Source organism: Nannospalax galili, unplaced genomic scaffold, assembly GCF_000622305.1.
Source record: "Nannospalax galili isolate Female #2095 unplaced genomic scaffold, S.galili_v1.0 scaffold56, whole genome shotgun sequence".
NCBI lineage: Eukaryota > Metazoa > Chordata > Mammalia > Rodentia > Spalacidae > Nannospalax > Nannospalax galili.
Genome location: NW_008340065.1, coordinates 2,681,471 through 2,695,826, shown reverse-complemented (window position 1 = coordinate 2,695,826; position 14,356 = coordinate 2,681,471). Strand labels below are relative to the sequence as shown.

Sequence of the window (14,356 nt, the reverse complement as noted above, 5' to 3'; positions counted from 1 at the left end):
ACTCATTTTTCCTTTTTAAAGGAAATCTTTATTATATTTCCTCCTTACAAAAGTCATGCATGCTTGTTAAAAATGAAACAGAAATAAATTAATTTCTCCCTTTTTACTCCTTTCCTTTGATGTCCCTCTGTGGAGAATTTCATTTTCTCCATATGAGTTCCACAAAATAATTACTCCTAGAAAATCTACTTTTCTTGATGCTGCTAGGAATAGGCTGTTTTCTTCATTGTATTTCCTAACTAGTTACTAGTATAAAGCTAAGTTATTTTAGATATAACTTTTTAGCTGGTCATCCATTCCTGATTTTAAAAAAAAAATGAATAAACAAAAGACTTGTTTCCAAATAAAAACTTCCATATTCATTCCCCTCTCAAGATTCTCTTCCAAATAGTAACTGATGATACATGATCCATTTTCCATTAACCTTAGTTTTCTTCATCCTTCTATTAGGATTTGCCTTCGTTGTGAACATTCTGGTGCTGATTAAGTTGGAAGCTAAACCTGAAAGCTTTGCCACATACATTACACACATATGATTTCTTCCAAGTATGGACAGTCTGGTGTATAATACAGTCAGAACTAAAGCTGAAGCCTTTGCCACACTCTACACATCGGAAAGGTTTTTCCCCAGTGTGGCTTCTCTGATGTCGAATCAAATGAGCATTGACATGGAAGGCTTTTCCACACTCTTTGCATTGAAAGGGTTTCTCTCCTGTGTGGATTCTCTGGTGCACAATATAGTCAGAGCTACAGCTGAATGCTTTCTCACATTCCATACACTTGAAAGGTTTCTCCCCGGTATGTATTCGCTGGTGCCTAGTTAACTTGGCATTGATAGTGAAGGCTTTTCCACATTCTTTACATTGATAAGGCTTTTCTCCAGTATGGGTTCGTTGATGATCAAGTAGGTTTCTTTTAGAAGTAAAGCACTTTCCACATTCATTACATTCAAAGGGTTTCTCTCCTGTGTGAGTTCTCTGATGCTGCATCAGTTTCGCATTAACGTTGAAGGCCTTTCCACACTCATTACACTTATATGGCTTCTCACCAGTATGAATTCTCAGATGCTGCCGAAGCTGGGAGTTACACCTAAAAGCTTTCCCGCATTCGTTACATTTATAGGGCCTCTCACCTGTGTGTATTCTCTGGTGTTGGATTAACTTCCCTTTGGCACTAAAGGTCTTTCCACACTCACTGCACTCAAAGGGTTTCTCACCTGTGTGGACTCTTTGATGTTGAATGAGTTTTGCATTTTTATTGAAGGCCTTTCCACATTCACTACACTGATGGGGTTTCTCTCCAGTATGTACACTCTGATGCTGCCTAAGCTGGGAGCTGCACCTGAAGCCTTTCCCACATTCATTACATTCATAAGGTTTCTCTCCAGTGTGAATTCGTTGATGTTGAATTAATTTTGCATTGACATTGAAAGCTTTCCCACAGTCTTTACATTCATAAGGTTTCTCCCCAGTGTGGATTCTCTGATGTGTAATATACGCAGAACTACAGGTGAAGCCATTTCCACATTCCTGGCATTGATAGGGCTTCTCTCCTGTATGGATCCTCTCATGTCTACTTAGACTCCCATTAACACTGAAGGCTTTTCCACACACCTTACACTGATAAGGTTTCTCTCCACTGTGGATTGTCTGATGTGCGAGATAATGTGAACTATAGCTGAAACATTTCCCACACTCCACACATTTGAAAGGTTTCTCTCCATTATGAAGTCTTTGATGCCAAATTAATTTTGCATTAACACTGAATGCTTTGCCACACTCTGTACACTGATAAGGCTTCTCCACAGTACAGCTTTCTAGGTTCTGATTAGCTTGAGAGTCACATCTAAAGGTTTCCACTGATTCTTCACATTTCAAAGGTCTTTCCTCTGTAGTAATTACTTCATCCTTAATAAGTTTTGTGTTAGAGCTGAGGGCTCTATCTAGTCCTATACACTCAGGATCCTGTTCTCCAGTGGAGATGGTATGGTACTGGGGTGAGTTTGGAGTCTGATTAAATAAATACTCCTCCACAGAGCTTGTCTCAACTTTTACTAGCCCATCAGTGGCACTGTTGTTTTCCTTTTTCACATCTGCTGCTGAGCGTATTTCCTGTTGATGCTCTAGCATACAGGTTTCTGAAAAGTTTGCTTCCTGGGAAAAGTCTTTCTGAAGTTTAAATGATATACTCTCTTTTTCTTCACACATTTCTTTTGTCAAATTATTGCCAGTCCAGGTATCAGTATCTACTACAAAAAAAGTAGAAAATAAATGTCACATGGGAACCATGTTAAAAGAGAACATAATAATCAGAGGGCTACTTATTTATTTTACATAGGCTCTCAATAAATAGCCTAGGCAGGCCTTTAACTCCTTGATTCTCCTGCCTCTGCCCCCCAAGTGGTAGAATTCTATGTGTGAAACACCATGCCCAGTTATAGAAGGCTCTTCAAAAACCACTAGACTAGGCCAAATAATCTAAGATTTATTCATAAAATGGAATAAAATGTAGTTAGTAAAAAAAATAAAATACAACCAATTACATAGAAATGAAAAAATGTCCAAGATATACTATAAAGTAGAAAAATAAATTGAAAAATAGTGAACAGAGGAGATTCCAGTTGTGTAAAGGGGGGGGGAGCCATGTACATATATATCTCTATCTCATAAAACTTCTGAAAATATACACAAGAAACCATGCAAGCTGGCACAAGACGTTTGGTAGACTTCTATAGTTTTTATATACCTCATACACTTTCCATACTGTTTTGAGCACATCAGTATTATAAATTTTATAAAGTAATGATTATTAAAGATCACCAGTCAACAGGATATAATGGCACATGCCTGTGATTCTACACTTGCGAGGGAGAGATGAGGATGACAAGCTGAGGTCATCCTCAGCTACAGTGAGTTTGAGCCAGTCTGGGCTTTATGAGACCATCTCAACCAAAAAAGATCCCCAGTCACCCTCTGTCTAAGACAAGGCCATCACAAAAGGCATGATCAATAACATGAAGGTTAAAAGTGGCGGCAGTGGAAGAAAATTCTAGGTCTTGTTTATCAGTATTTTTCCCATCATGCCATGCTTTTCTAAATTCTACAACTTCTTCCTTGTCCCTAAGAACTGAGTTCCTTATTTAATAAAAGTAGAAAATTCTTAGCAAAGAAAAGGCAGAGGACCTACCAACATGCTGCAATACTGGGCACCAACAAGTATCAACAGAACCATAAAGCAAAAGAATTATGTTTCTTTCCCCAGAAATTAATTCTAGCCTTTCCAAACTCCTCTTTCAGCTTCTCCTCTGCTTCAGAAAGGCTCTGGAGAGCCTTGGCCACATCTCTTCCTACCTCTCCAGAATACTGCTGCATGAATTTTGTCCTCCAGCAATCCTAAAATTGATCATCTCCTAAAATCCCTTCTATAATCATAGTTTTTATGCTCCTGATCGCTCCACTTATTTCCAAGTTTCTCAAAAAGTCAGCCCCCAAAATGTTTCCTCTATTTTTCTTTCATCTCTCAATTACGTAAACTAGCATTACTACTTCATTATAATTATTCTCAACAACACAAATAACTAGATTCTTCTAGAAAGGATTTTAAAACAATATGAGGCTTCAATATCAAAAATATTCATCTGTCGCTATAGATTCAATGCCCCACATTGGGCGCCAGCTGTGGGGTCTCTCCCTCACCTCGTGGGTCGTTGGCCACTGGTCCACGAGGACAAAGGGGGCAGAAGCGACAAACAGGGTCAGGACGGCCACTGAGCACTGACGGAAGAAAGCCCTTCCGGGGAGGCAGGTTCAGTGATACAAACGGCTCCAGACTCAGTGAAACAGCTCTGTTTATTCAGTGGGGGTTAGGGAAAATATAGTGTGGAGGCAGTAGCCAATGCTTCAGCTGATTGATAGGTGCTCATAGTATGCTTTATTTACATGTGGCAGTAGGCTCCTATCATCCGACTGGGCAGTGCCTAATTATCATATAGAAAAAACCTGGGGGTAGTTTTTACTCCAGGTAACTATGCCAAAGGTCATGTTCCAAATAAGGTCAGGCATCCTGCTTGGCAGCACTTTCCAGGTTAGTCAGGCAGAGAGCAGGAGGCCCCCTGCTGAGAAGGCGAGTCCTTCCATATAGTGCCGAGCTCCTTATAGCTATCCGGACATGGAGGACTACAACCCTAGCAGCAGGGTTCCCCAACAATTTCCAAGTTTCTCAAAAAGTCAGCCCCAAAACTGTTTCCTCTATTTTTCTTTCATCTCTCAACTATATAAACTAGCATTACTACCTCATTATAGTTATTCTCAACAACACAAATAACTAGATTCTTCGAGAAAGGATTTTAAAACAATATGAGGCTTCAATATCAAAAATATTCATCTGTTGCTATAGACTCAATGTTTGTTGTCATCCATCTCCACCATTCATCTGTAGAAATCCTAACCTCCAAAATGATCATTATTGGGGGGAGGGCCTTTGGCAGAGCCCTCATGTATGGAATTAAAGTGATTTAAGAGACCTGGTAAAGCTCTCTTCTACCATGTGAGGACATGACTAGAAGATGCTACTGTACACTAATCTGGAAACAGGTCCTTATCAAACACAGAATCTGTCTGTAACTTGATCTTGGATTTCCAGCCTCCAAAACTGGAAGAATAAATTTGTTTTTATAACACTATGTTATTTTTATTTTATGAGTGTACTGCTTGCATGTATCTAAGTATGCCTATGCCCTGCATTGCCCAACGAGGTCAGAAGAGGGGATTGGATCCCCTCAGGAGTTAGGGACAAGAGTTAAGAACAGTTGATAACTGCCATGTAGGTGTTGGGAATTGAACCTGGGCATCCTCTGCAAGAGCACTCAGTATTCTCAACTACTGAGCCTCTCTCCAGCCTCAAATTTATGTTCTTTATAAACCACCCACGTATTCTGTTATCACAGCACAAACTAAAACATCTGGAAGACATAAACTTATGTTGTTTATAAACCACACAATCTATGTTATTCTATTACAGTAGCTCAAACTGACTAAGACAGCTGTAGTCCTAGAAGCTTAGAAATTCAAATTACCTAAAACATGATTACCAGGTGCTTAAAAGCAACTTCTGCTAGGATTTTCCTTTCAATCTTTTTTCTCTTTTTTTTTTTGTCTTTTTGAGACAGGGTCTCCCTGTAGCCCCAGTTGGCCTGAACTTGCTATGTAGACCAGGCTGGCCTTGAATTCACAGAGATCTGCCTGCCTCTGCCTTCCAAGTGCTGGGAGTAAAGGCATGCATCACTGATTCTTTACCATTTTTTCTATACTAGTGACATCCCACTTATCAAATCCCATGGTATGGCAGATATCAACACCCACTCCCTGTTCATTTCATCTTTACTAGATTTTTCTTTTGAAGTACCAATCTGCCCACTAAAATCCTATTCCCCATCCTTTCTTGCAGTAAGGATTCAAAGTTGAGCAAGGGAAATTTTAAACAGAAATCACTTTGGGTAGGAGGTTATGAGGGTTTTTTTCTTTAAAAAAAAAAAAAAATGCTACCAACATGGTCTTCGTGCCCTCCATCTTTTCCTGCCTGCATAGAGTCTGATTTTTCACCCTAAACGGATGAGACTATTGTCTACAGAAGGGGACCCAAATATATTTGATTAAGGGACCTTACAGTATGACTACAAATGCAGACTCTGGGCTGAAGACTTAAAATCTGAACACCTGTAAGAACCCCAAGTGATCATTTATATATCAACATTTGAGAAGCATGGAATTGAGGGCACTTTCTATTTACAACCTTTTTGTAGAGCTCTTTCCCCACACTCCAAAGTAAAAATATTTAACTGAGCATACTATGCTGGGTAGCTGATATATCTCATAGTACTGAGCCCACTAAGCACTACTGCCTCCTTTTATTATTATCTCATTTTCAAAGATGAGCTCACTTGACAGTACGGACCTTAACTGGCCTGCTGAGTCATATAACTAGGAGGAAACACAGTTGGGATGATACCTCAGCAAAGTCCACTCTAAAGACAGCTTTTAGCTCCTTCTGTCTTTCTGTGTGAAAAAGCTGTTAAGGCCATATCCTTCACATTAAGTGGACAGTGTTAGAAAATGGCAAGGACTCTCAAAATTACTTAGCCCATTAATTTTGTTTGAGGAAGATGTGAGATATAGCATGGCATTTTGGGGTGCGGGGGAGCATTGCCGTAAGTACAGAAAACTAACAGAACAGATCCCTCTCTATAAACCATCAAATGTATTTCCAAGGCCCCAAGTTCAACCCCCACAGGGCATTAAAATACAAACTTCAACCATGGAGATAATCTGTGCCTCCCTTACCAGTCCAGAGGCCCTGGGGGTCTGTTCCAGATCCAGTGGCCAGTTGAGATAGGCCTCCTAGATCACCTCTTTCCTCTAGTTGTAAGATCACAGCAGGTTTGAAAAGTGGAAATCCTGGTTTAGGAGAGGGAAACAGAAAAGACATGAATAATTTCCCACAAATGAGTTCCTAACCTCTTCTCAGATTGCCTCAGAAATGGAGAAGAAAGGTAAGAGCTCTCAGAAAGTTGGAGGTAAGGATGAGAAGGGCCAGAATGTGAGCTAGGGGACCACATGCAGAGAAAATGGGGAGTGTCTTCCCAGAGGGATACCACTTTTTGACCTGGACTTGAAATATTTGGAGTTCAGTGAGATTCTTTTTGTTTTGTTTTGTTTTGTTTTGTTTTTTAAGACAGGGTCTCCTTGTATCCTGTAGACCAGGCTGACCTCAATTTCATGGAGATCTGCCTGCCTCTGCCTCCCAATTGCTGGAATTAAAGGTGTGTGCCACCACACCTGGCTTCCAGTGAGATTCTTAAAAAGACTCAGGATGCAGTAAGGCAAGAAGCAATCTGAAGATGCCACTGTGGAACATGAAGTTACTATTTTCACAGTGTCCAATACACAGCTTCCCTACAGTAGTTCAAAAGTGTGTATCACTCTCAGCAAAGGCCTATATTGGTCCCAGCTGGGGTTTGCTCTTTCCAGAAATCCTTACATAAGGAGATTTAGAAAGAGCCCAAGGATCCCACTCATAAAGGATTTCCAGATCCCTACCTGCCACCTGTCGTGGAGAAGGGAGGCAGGGAATCCCAAATGGCAGGGTCTGAATCCCAGGGAGAGAGGGGCTTACCCAAGGAGGCCACATTCCTATAATTCTCCAGCATTACATCCCTGTACAGGGCCCTCTGCGCAGGGGACAGAAAGCCCCATTCCGTCTGGGTGAAGTACACAGCCACGTCCTCAAAAGTCACCAACTTCTGAAACAACAGGTTCCTGCTGCCCTAGGGCCAATTCCATGGCTCAGGCCCTAAGTGAGGGGCAGAGGGCAAAATAAGGGCTTGGGGAGGGAGCTTGTGAAAAGCATAAAATTAATAGCAGGGAAAGTTGAGAAAAAAATGCCAAGAAATAAACTATAGAGTCTCTGTCTTCTCTCACAACAGAGAAACCTCATGTCATTTTTATAGTTACAAAAGATAACAAAACTGGGCTGAAAGAAACAAAATTCCCAAAAGCAAATTCTGCTACAGCAAGTCTGCTCTTTTAGACAGGCCATTACCTCAGGGGCAAGCTCAACTGGATGAACCAGCAATTCCCACTGCATCCCTATTAAGGTCTTGACTCCTCTGTGCCTAACCTCAGCTCCCCAGCTCCACTCCTGATGTATCACCCTCATACTCACAAGGCAAATCACATGTCCCCCACCTGACCAAAGGCAACCAGGGCTTCCATCTCCTTTGCTTCTTGACTCCCCTCATAGACCCCCAGCCATGGGCTCCAGAGTCTCTGTTCCAGCACCACTAGCCAAGGAAGGAAGTTCAGTGATGATGAGGCCTGGGGTCTCCCTATCCTTTCCAATTCCTGCCACAACTGCAGTCTCAAGTTTGAGAAAGAGACACCAGCTCTCCCTTGCTGGCTGCTCTGCCACTTTTCTGGTTTCTCATTTTTTGTCACTAAACTATGTGGTCAGCAGAAGCTCTGCTGCTTAGAGCTGGTGCCGTCACTCAGAACATCTCCTCTCTCCTCCCCAGCGGTGCAGGGCCCTGCTGCCCGCCCCCTTACTGCCCCCCCAGCCAGCACCACCTTCTACAACAACCCTGGGGACTCACATGCAGGGATTTACCTCTTAAACCCTCTGTGCCAGGACTGGTCGTCTTGATTCTACGATTTCCACCCTCCAACAATTCTAATACCGTCTCAAGGTATTCCTGCGAGTCTCCTTTGAGTGACCTCAGACATAGCACGCACAAAAGCTTTTGCATGCCTCGACCACCCTTTTCCCTAGTAAACTGTTACCTCCTCCTGAATTCATCCTTTAGTTGGGGGTCACTCAGGATACTTCAGCCAAAAATCCAGGGTTTGCTCTAGACCCACCCCCTTCTCTGTTTATCCTCAGTCCTTTGAATCTGAGTTCTAAAGATTTTTATGTTCCAGGCATTACTTTAATTGGATCTCTTCTCTTTAACAAAGACTTACAAAGTTTTGATGAAGCCTCTATCACCTAAACCTGAAATACTTTCTTGAACGGTCACCTTGTTTTTGAATCTCCTCTAAAAACTATTCTGTATGTGGCTGTCATAAGTCTAACCAAGTTATTGTCACTGATTCCACAGCTGTGACATGGAAGAGCAGTTATGAACCACATAATAACTCCCCTGGACACATCACTGCCCTTTGCCTCCATTTCTTTCTGAAGAAACACAGGACCTGTCACAGGAGGCAGATGACTGGACTAAAAGGTCCATCATGCAAGGGGCATAGAATGGAGCCTAGAGCACAGTCATCCTCTAACCATGGTACTAATGCTACTAAGGCTAAGCCTATTCCAAACCTGGAGTCCATGCAAGTCCATGGATGAGTCTCAGGGTCTATGAAGTCCCTGAGGTGTATGAAAAATCTGATTTGCAAGTTTACTTTAGGGGCAGAGGCTTGAGAGTTCCTATCAAGAACATGAAAGTCTGTTCAGATATGGTGGCACATCCCACCCAGCACTTGGAGGACTGAGGCAGGAGGATGGAGAATTCAAGGCTAGCTTAGGCTACATAGTGATACTAGCTCAAAACCACACACACACACAGTCTGAGTCTGAGCCACCACATTCCAAACCCTGAACGCTCACAAGGACCCAATAGGCACTGTCTTTCTTCTCCCTTGAACCCACTCCCCATCACCTTCCACTTCCTCAGAGGCACAGCCTTCCTTCACACTGCTCTGTTCTTCCTCTCCCTTGCCAACCCTGCCACTGAGCATCCCAAACCCCTGCAGCTTCTCCATTCATATCCGTGCACAGAGGATCACAGAGGCAGTTTCTACTTTGCAAGTGCCCTCAGCTAGGGCGCTCCTATGCAGAGGCATACAGACCGTCATGTGCCTCCACCTTCTGGGTTCACTTTCCTGCTACCACTACAGCCTCTAACACCCATCCTCCAGCCTTTCCCACAAGATGCAGTTTGGCAGGGGGAAGCAGCTTGCATGCCAAGGCTCGCCAGCTCTCTTCTCAGTTCTTGATTTGAACTGCTCAGAGGAAGAGCTGAATGACCCACAGCTCACCTGGGGCCAAGCTGTCAGGATCAGGGCTGCCATCACCTGGTCTCCCTCTCAGAGTAGGGCTGGAGCTGAGGAGAAACAGGGGAAACAGGGGAGAAGGCGGGAGGCAAGCCACCCCAATCAGGAGCAACACTGAAGATCTGAAGTACAGGCAGTCGACATCCAGAGAGATACAGGAGCTGCCCAAGAAGGTGTGCTCACTCTCTGGCCCAGTACCCCTCCCAAGACACCAACGCTCTGAAGCTGACTGCCAGGAACCCTAGGATTTGACAATTCTGGCAAACATCATATAAAAGTGCTTATAAAATGTATGCAGAACCTTAAAAATAACGGACCCATGAACCAACAATTGGGCTCGAGATAACCAAAACAACTCATTTCTCTTTCTGTAAACAAGCAACATTCTCTATCACTCATACTGTGAAAGGCTTGCTGGATAGCAGGCCAACCTGGGCTGTACCAGACCCCGCCTCAAAGAAGAAGAAAGGAGGAGGAAGAATCCTATTGTTTTGCTTGATGGGTATGGTGATACACACCTGTAATCCTAGCATTCACGAGGCCAAGGCAGGAAGATCTCAAGTTCAAAGTTCCAGGCCAGGAACCCTGTCTCAAAAAAAATAAACCCTAAAGTTACTGTGAAGGTCTTGGCAGGATGGCTTCCCACGTGGCCTAGGCTAACTGTGAGGAAGTAAATGAGGTAGCAGGCTGCCTCTCCCTTCTCAATCTAAACTACCGACTTTCTCATCACAAAAATGACAAGCAGAGGCTTTCTGCAGTTCACGGAGGAACTGACCAGCTTTGCAGAGCTGTAATCTACCTGCACAAGGATCTACACCATATATACTTCATTCCTGCCCTAAGGCTTCTCTGGCATTGTGTGTGGAAAAACCTCTTAGGCCCCAAAGTGTGGGGAAGTAAACACCTGTGGGGAAGTAAACACCTGTGGGGTGACCCTTAACCAGTAGGGGACAAAAGTTGATGGATGTTTTCCCCATTAACCCCAGGTGGACATCCTTGAGATTCCAAGGACTTTCAAGACTCTGTAAGATAGACTCTGTTGAGGGCCAAGCCTGAAAAGGCTTGTTAAAGCAAACTAAACGGGCCTAAATGTGTGTGGCTTGAGTGTCTATTTCTTTCTTAAAACATCCTTTGATAATTTAAAAGGAAAACTTGTTCTACAATGGAAGACTATACAATTCTATTTGAATCTAACAAGTTAACTACCAATTTTGTACATTAACAAACCAAAGAAAGGTTAGCACACTGTCCATCTCAGGAGATGTCAAAGGTATTTGAAAAAATACAATATTCATATCTAATTTTTAAAAATGTATACCTGGGGAGGGGCCGGATCTGGGAGAAGACAAGAGGAAATGGAGGGTGAATACTATTGATCAAAATATACAAAATTCTCAAAGAATTAAAAAAAAATATTTAAGCCGGGCGTGGTGGCACACACTTTTAGTCCCAGCACCCAGGAGGCAGAAGCAGGTGGATCTGTGTGAGTTCAAGGCCAGCCTGGTCTACAGAGTGAGTTCCAGGACAGCTGGGGCTACAGGGAGACCCTGTCTCTAAAAAAAAAAAAAAAAAAAAAAAAAAAAAAAAAAAAAAGAAAAGAAAAATGTACCCCATGTACCCCATGGGATATTCTCATATATAGGAGATATGCACAAAAAATATTCTCCACTAGTACTATTTTCAGAGCATAAACAGTCTGAAAAGGACCTACAAGTCCATTACGAATACATAAGTTTTTGTACTGTTTTTACAATTGAACACTGCATACATTGATGAATTTAGGAATTATTCTAGTATCGGGTGACTATACAAAGATATTTTTAAAAACAATAAAGGCTAAATCGTCTACAGATAAACTGCATATGGGGACATTTTAAAAAATAGGCTATGACTAACACGGAGTTCAATATATTTGTTACCACTAAGCTTGTGTGACGCCCACACACCAGGTCCCAGCACTGATGCCACAATGCCGACAAAATTCTTATTTAATTGGTGACAGGCTCACAGGAGTTCGTTTTGCAACTATGCATTTCTTACACACACACGCACACGCACCCAGATTGAGATGGATGTTGAGGACCCCAAATGGAACAGCAAATGATCCTAATGAATTACAACTAACATACCCATACTGCAACGGTGGAGAGGGAGGAACGACTAAGTAACCTTGGGAAAACAGTACTTTGCTGAAACACTATACAGCTATAAAGACAGAGACCTATACCCAAACACTATACTGTTTTCTGTGGGGGTATGACTTAGCAATTCTGAAACTGTTTTGTGTGTATTGTAGAACTGAGCAGTCCTAAGGGAAGTGTGTGCCTTGTGTGTATTAACCGCGTTACCTGTGACGACATACATAGCTACAGGCCATGTCTCAAGCCAAGCTTCTCCCCCCACCCCCGTGACTCGGAGGGGCCTTGCTTTTTCTGTGGTTCCACTTGTCCTTAACCCTGTCGGGACCCGGGAGACTCGCCGTCCCCACCTGAAACGCACGCACGCCCTCGGCCGGTCCAAAGCAGCCGGAGCCGCCAGGCCCGCTCAGTCCACCCTGGAGCTCGAGCACAGCTACGGAGCAGGCCAGCTGCGCAGTGCTCGGCCCGGCGCGTGGCTGTCACTCACGCTGCGCCCTCCGCGGGACCACGCACTTCCAGCCACCGTGTCCCAAGCCGGCGTGCAGGAGGCGATAGTGGACCCCAGGCTGCCGCGGGAGGCGGCGGGAGACCCTATTCCACCCCTCGGGGAAACCAGGGGCCAGGGCGCTGCCCACCGAGCCCGAGCTGGCGCTCAACAGCACGGCGAGCCGCCCTAGCGGCGCGGCCGGAAGTGCGTCACAGACGGAGCTGCGCCCTGCTCTGTGGCGCCCCCGCGCGTTCCCTGGCGGTTCGGCTCTGTCCACACCCACTTGTCCCTGGGCGATGGGTTCCGACTGCTGGCTGAGTGCAGTGCGTTGCTCCTGCGGACCCGGAGAGGCGGGAATCCGAGTCCGGCGCCCCGTCCACCCGAGCAAGGCCGCCGGAACTTGGGTCTCGATAAAGCTGCAGGTGGCAGCAAGTGGATCGCAGGCTGTTTAATGATGTCTTACTTAGTAGCGCCAAGAAGCAGGGATTGTATTTATCTTGTCCAATGTCACTATCCTCAGCTAGGGAACAAAAACAAGCCCAAAAGAGTGGAATAATAAGCATTTGTGCTTGACGTGACGCAAAAGCTCCAGCCCCAACGCCTGAGAAGAACCTTTTATTTCTATGCTACTAAGGGTAGGCTATTTCCTGAATGCCTGGGATCATGACACTGGACATTGGCAGGAGCCTTTCGCTGCCTTGCCCTGACCTTGACTTCACGGTTTTCCGGAATGGGCATTGTATGTGGCTGCTCTCATTCAGTCAGAAAAATGGTCCCGTGATGGGCCAGAGTGGTACTTAACTGCTGTTGGATTGCAATAGGCGCTGGTTTCCTCTTCTTGGCACAGAAAGCAGACCTGTAGGTAATAGGGCTTGCTGAGAGAAACAGGAAGGAATAAGATCATAATACCACAATAAGTACCACATAAATACTGGACTCAAATGATTGGCTCACACATCAGAACTCAGTGGAATTTTGTAGATGGGAAAATAACCATGAAGTTCTGGATAGTAAGGGTGTTAAAACAGGTATAAAACCAAGTTAAAAAACTTGTGATAGGTCTGAAGAGGCTGACGGAAAACTGTCTCTCAAACCTCTACTCTTCTTAACAATCTATAACAGGCACATGACAAATCCAGGGGAAAGGTATTCCTCCAGTATTCAGTGTGGTCATTCGACAACTTCTGTCAAATAAGCTGGGTTTTTGTTTGTTTTTTGTTTTGGGGTTTTTTTTTTTTAGGTTTTTTTTTAACTTTTACAAAAACTTTACTGAGAATTTCACACATGTATATAAAGGTATTTTGATCAAATCCATGCCCCACTTTCTCCCCTCCAACATTACCTCCTCTGAAGAAGTAACCCTAAAATCTTTTAAGGATTAGATACAAGTTCCCAAATACTTTTGACAGTTTGGGCCTTTGAAACAGAGTATGTTGCTAACAGGCCCAAGGACATTTAGCCAAGAAACTGGCCACATTTTGGGGGGGTCTTTTTACCCTATCTGCCTAGCCAGTTCCTACCTCCTTATCACACCATCCTCCGAAGGGGTTACCCAAATTGCCAATAGGAAATAGGGACTCAGGGAATAGGGAATAGCCACTCTGGCTTCTTTCATGCTGAACAGGGATGCAGGGTGAGGCAACTGGAGTACCCCGCAGGGTCTATCTAGAAGACTCCCAAATGGCATAACTCTTGTCTCAAAGGGGAAAAGAAAGTCCTTGAATCATGAATAGGAGATGTGAAGGAAAAGTAAAGGTAAGAGTAATTAGCATTACAAGTATTAGGGAACTAGAAAAAAGTCAGAACAGGGCAGTTTTTCAAATGTTCATATGAGAGTCCATTGGAGTTTCTTGACACCGGCTTCTAAAAGCCTCCCTCTATTGGGTTCTTCCTCATTTTTCTTTTGTCTTCCAAGGCTGGACCAGTTGACTTGGAAATAAGCTGTTTTAAGATAAAATGCTCTGTCTTCCTAAAGATGAGGGACATGCCTTTACTAACCCCATATCTCCTCTAACTGGGTAGAATATTGTCAAAGGTGAGTACCACACAAGATGAGAGTGTGGCCTCCTAGAGATCTCAGAGCAAGATGAGTTGGAGAGATGCTGCATCAGCCCCACATGTTTCACTTC

General features: G+C 43.8%; 1 protein-coding gene across 14 annotated transcripts; it reads right to left on the bottom strand.

The window, feature by feature from the left end:
* Nucleotides 1-441: 441 nt before the first annotated feature.
* Znf23 (zinc finger protein 23) lies at nucleotides 442-12,426 on the bottom strand. Of its 14 annotated transcripts, none has more exons than XM_029564440.1 (7): nucleotides 12,091-12,426; nucleotides 10,121-10,187; nucleotides 9,588-9,652; nucleotides 7,720-7,837; nucleotides 7,171-7,347; nucleotides 6,339-6,452; nucleotides 442-2,248 (listed from the first exon to the last, which is right to left on the bottom strand). In XM_029564440.1, exons 5-7 carry the CDS (start codon nucleotides 7,202-7,204, stop codon nucleotides 447-449), a joined length of 1,950 nt encoding a protein of 649 aa, XP_029420300.1. In that variant the 5' UTR covers nucleotides 7,205-7,347; nucleotides 7,720-7,837; nucleotides 9,588-9,652; nucleotides 10,121-10,187; nucleotides 12,091-12,426; the 3' UTR covers nucleotides 442-446. The 14 variants fall into 14 exon arrangements, with proteins under 14 accessions (XP_029420300.1, XP_029420302.1, XP_029420298.1 ...); XM_029564442.1 differs by having other exon boundaries at nucleotides 7,171-7,297; XM_029564438.1 differs by having other exon boundaries at nucleotides 7,743-7,837.
* Between the last annotated feature and the right edge of the window lie 1,930 nt (nucleotides 12,427-14,356).

Excerpts from the sequence above, each read along its gene's own strand:
- Znf23 (XM_029564433.1), bottom strand. The coding sequence starts at position 9,620 with ATGGCAGCCCTGATCCTGACAGCTTGGCCCCAG. Across the intron at positions 6,453-7,170 it reads TAGGAATGTGGCCTCCTTGG|GATTTCCACTTTTCAAACCT; the intron begins GTAAGCCCCTCT and ends CTCCTAAACCAG. Across the intron at positions 2,249-6,338 it reads CCCCCAGGGCCTCTGGACTG|TAGATACTGATACCTGGACT; the intron begins GTAAGGGAGGCA and ends CTTTTTTTGTAG.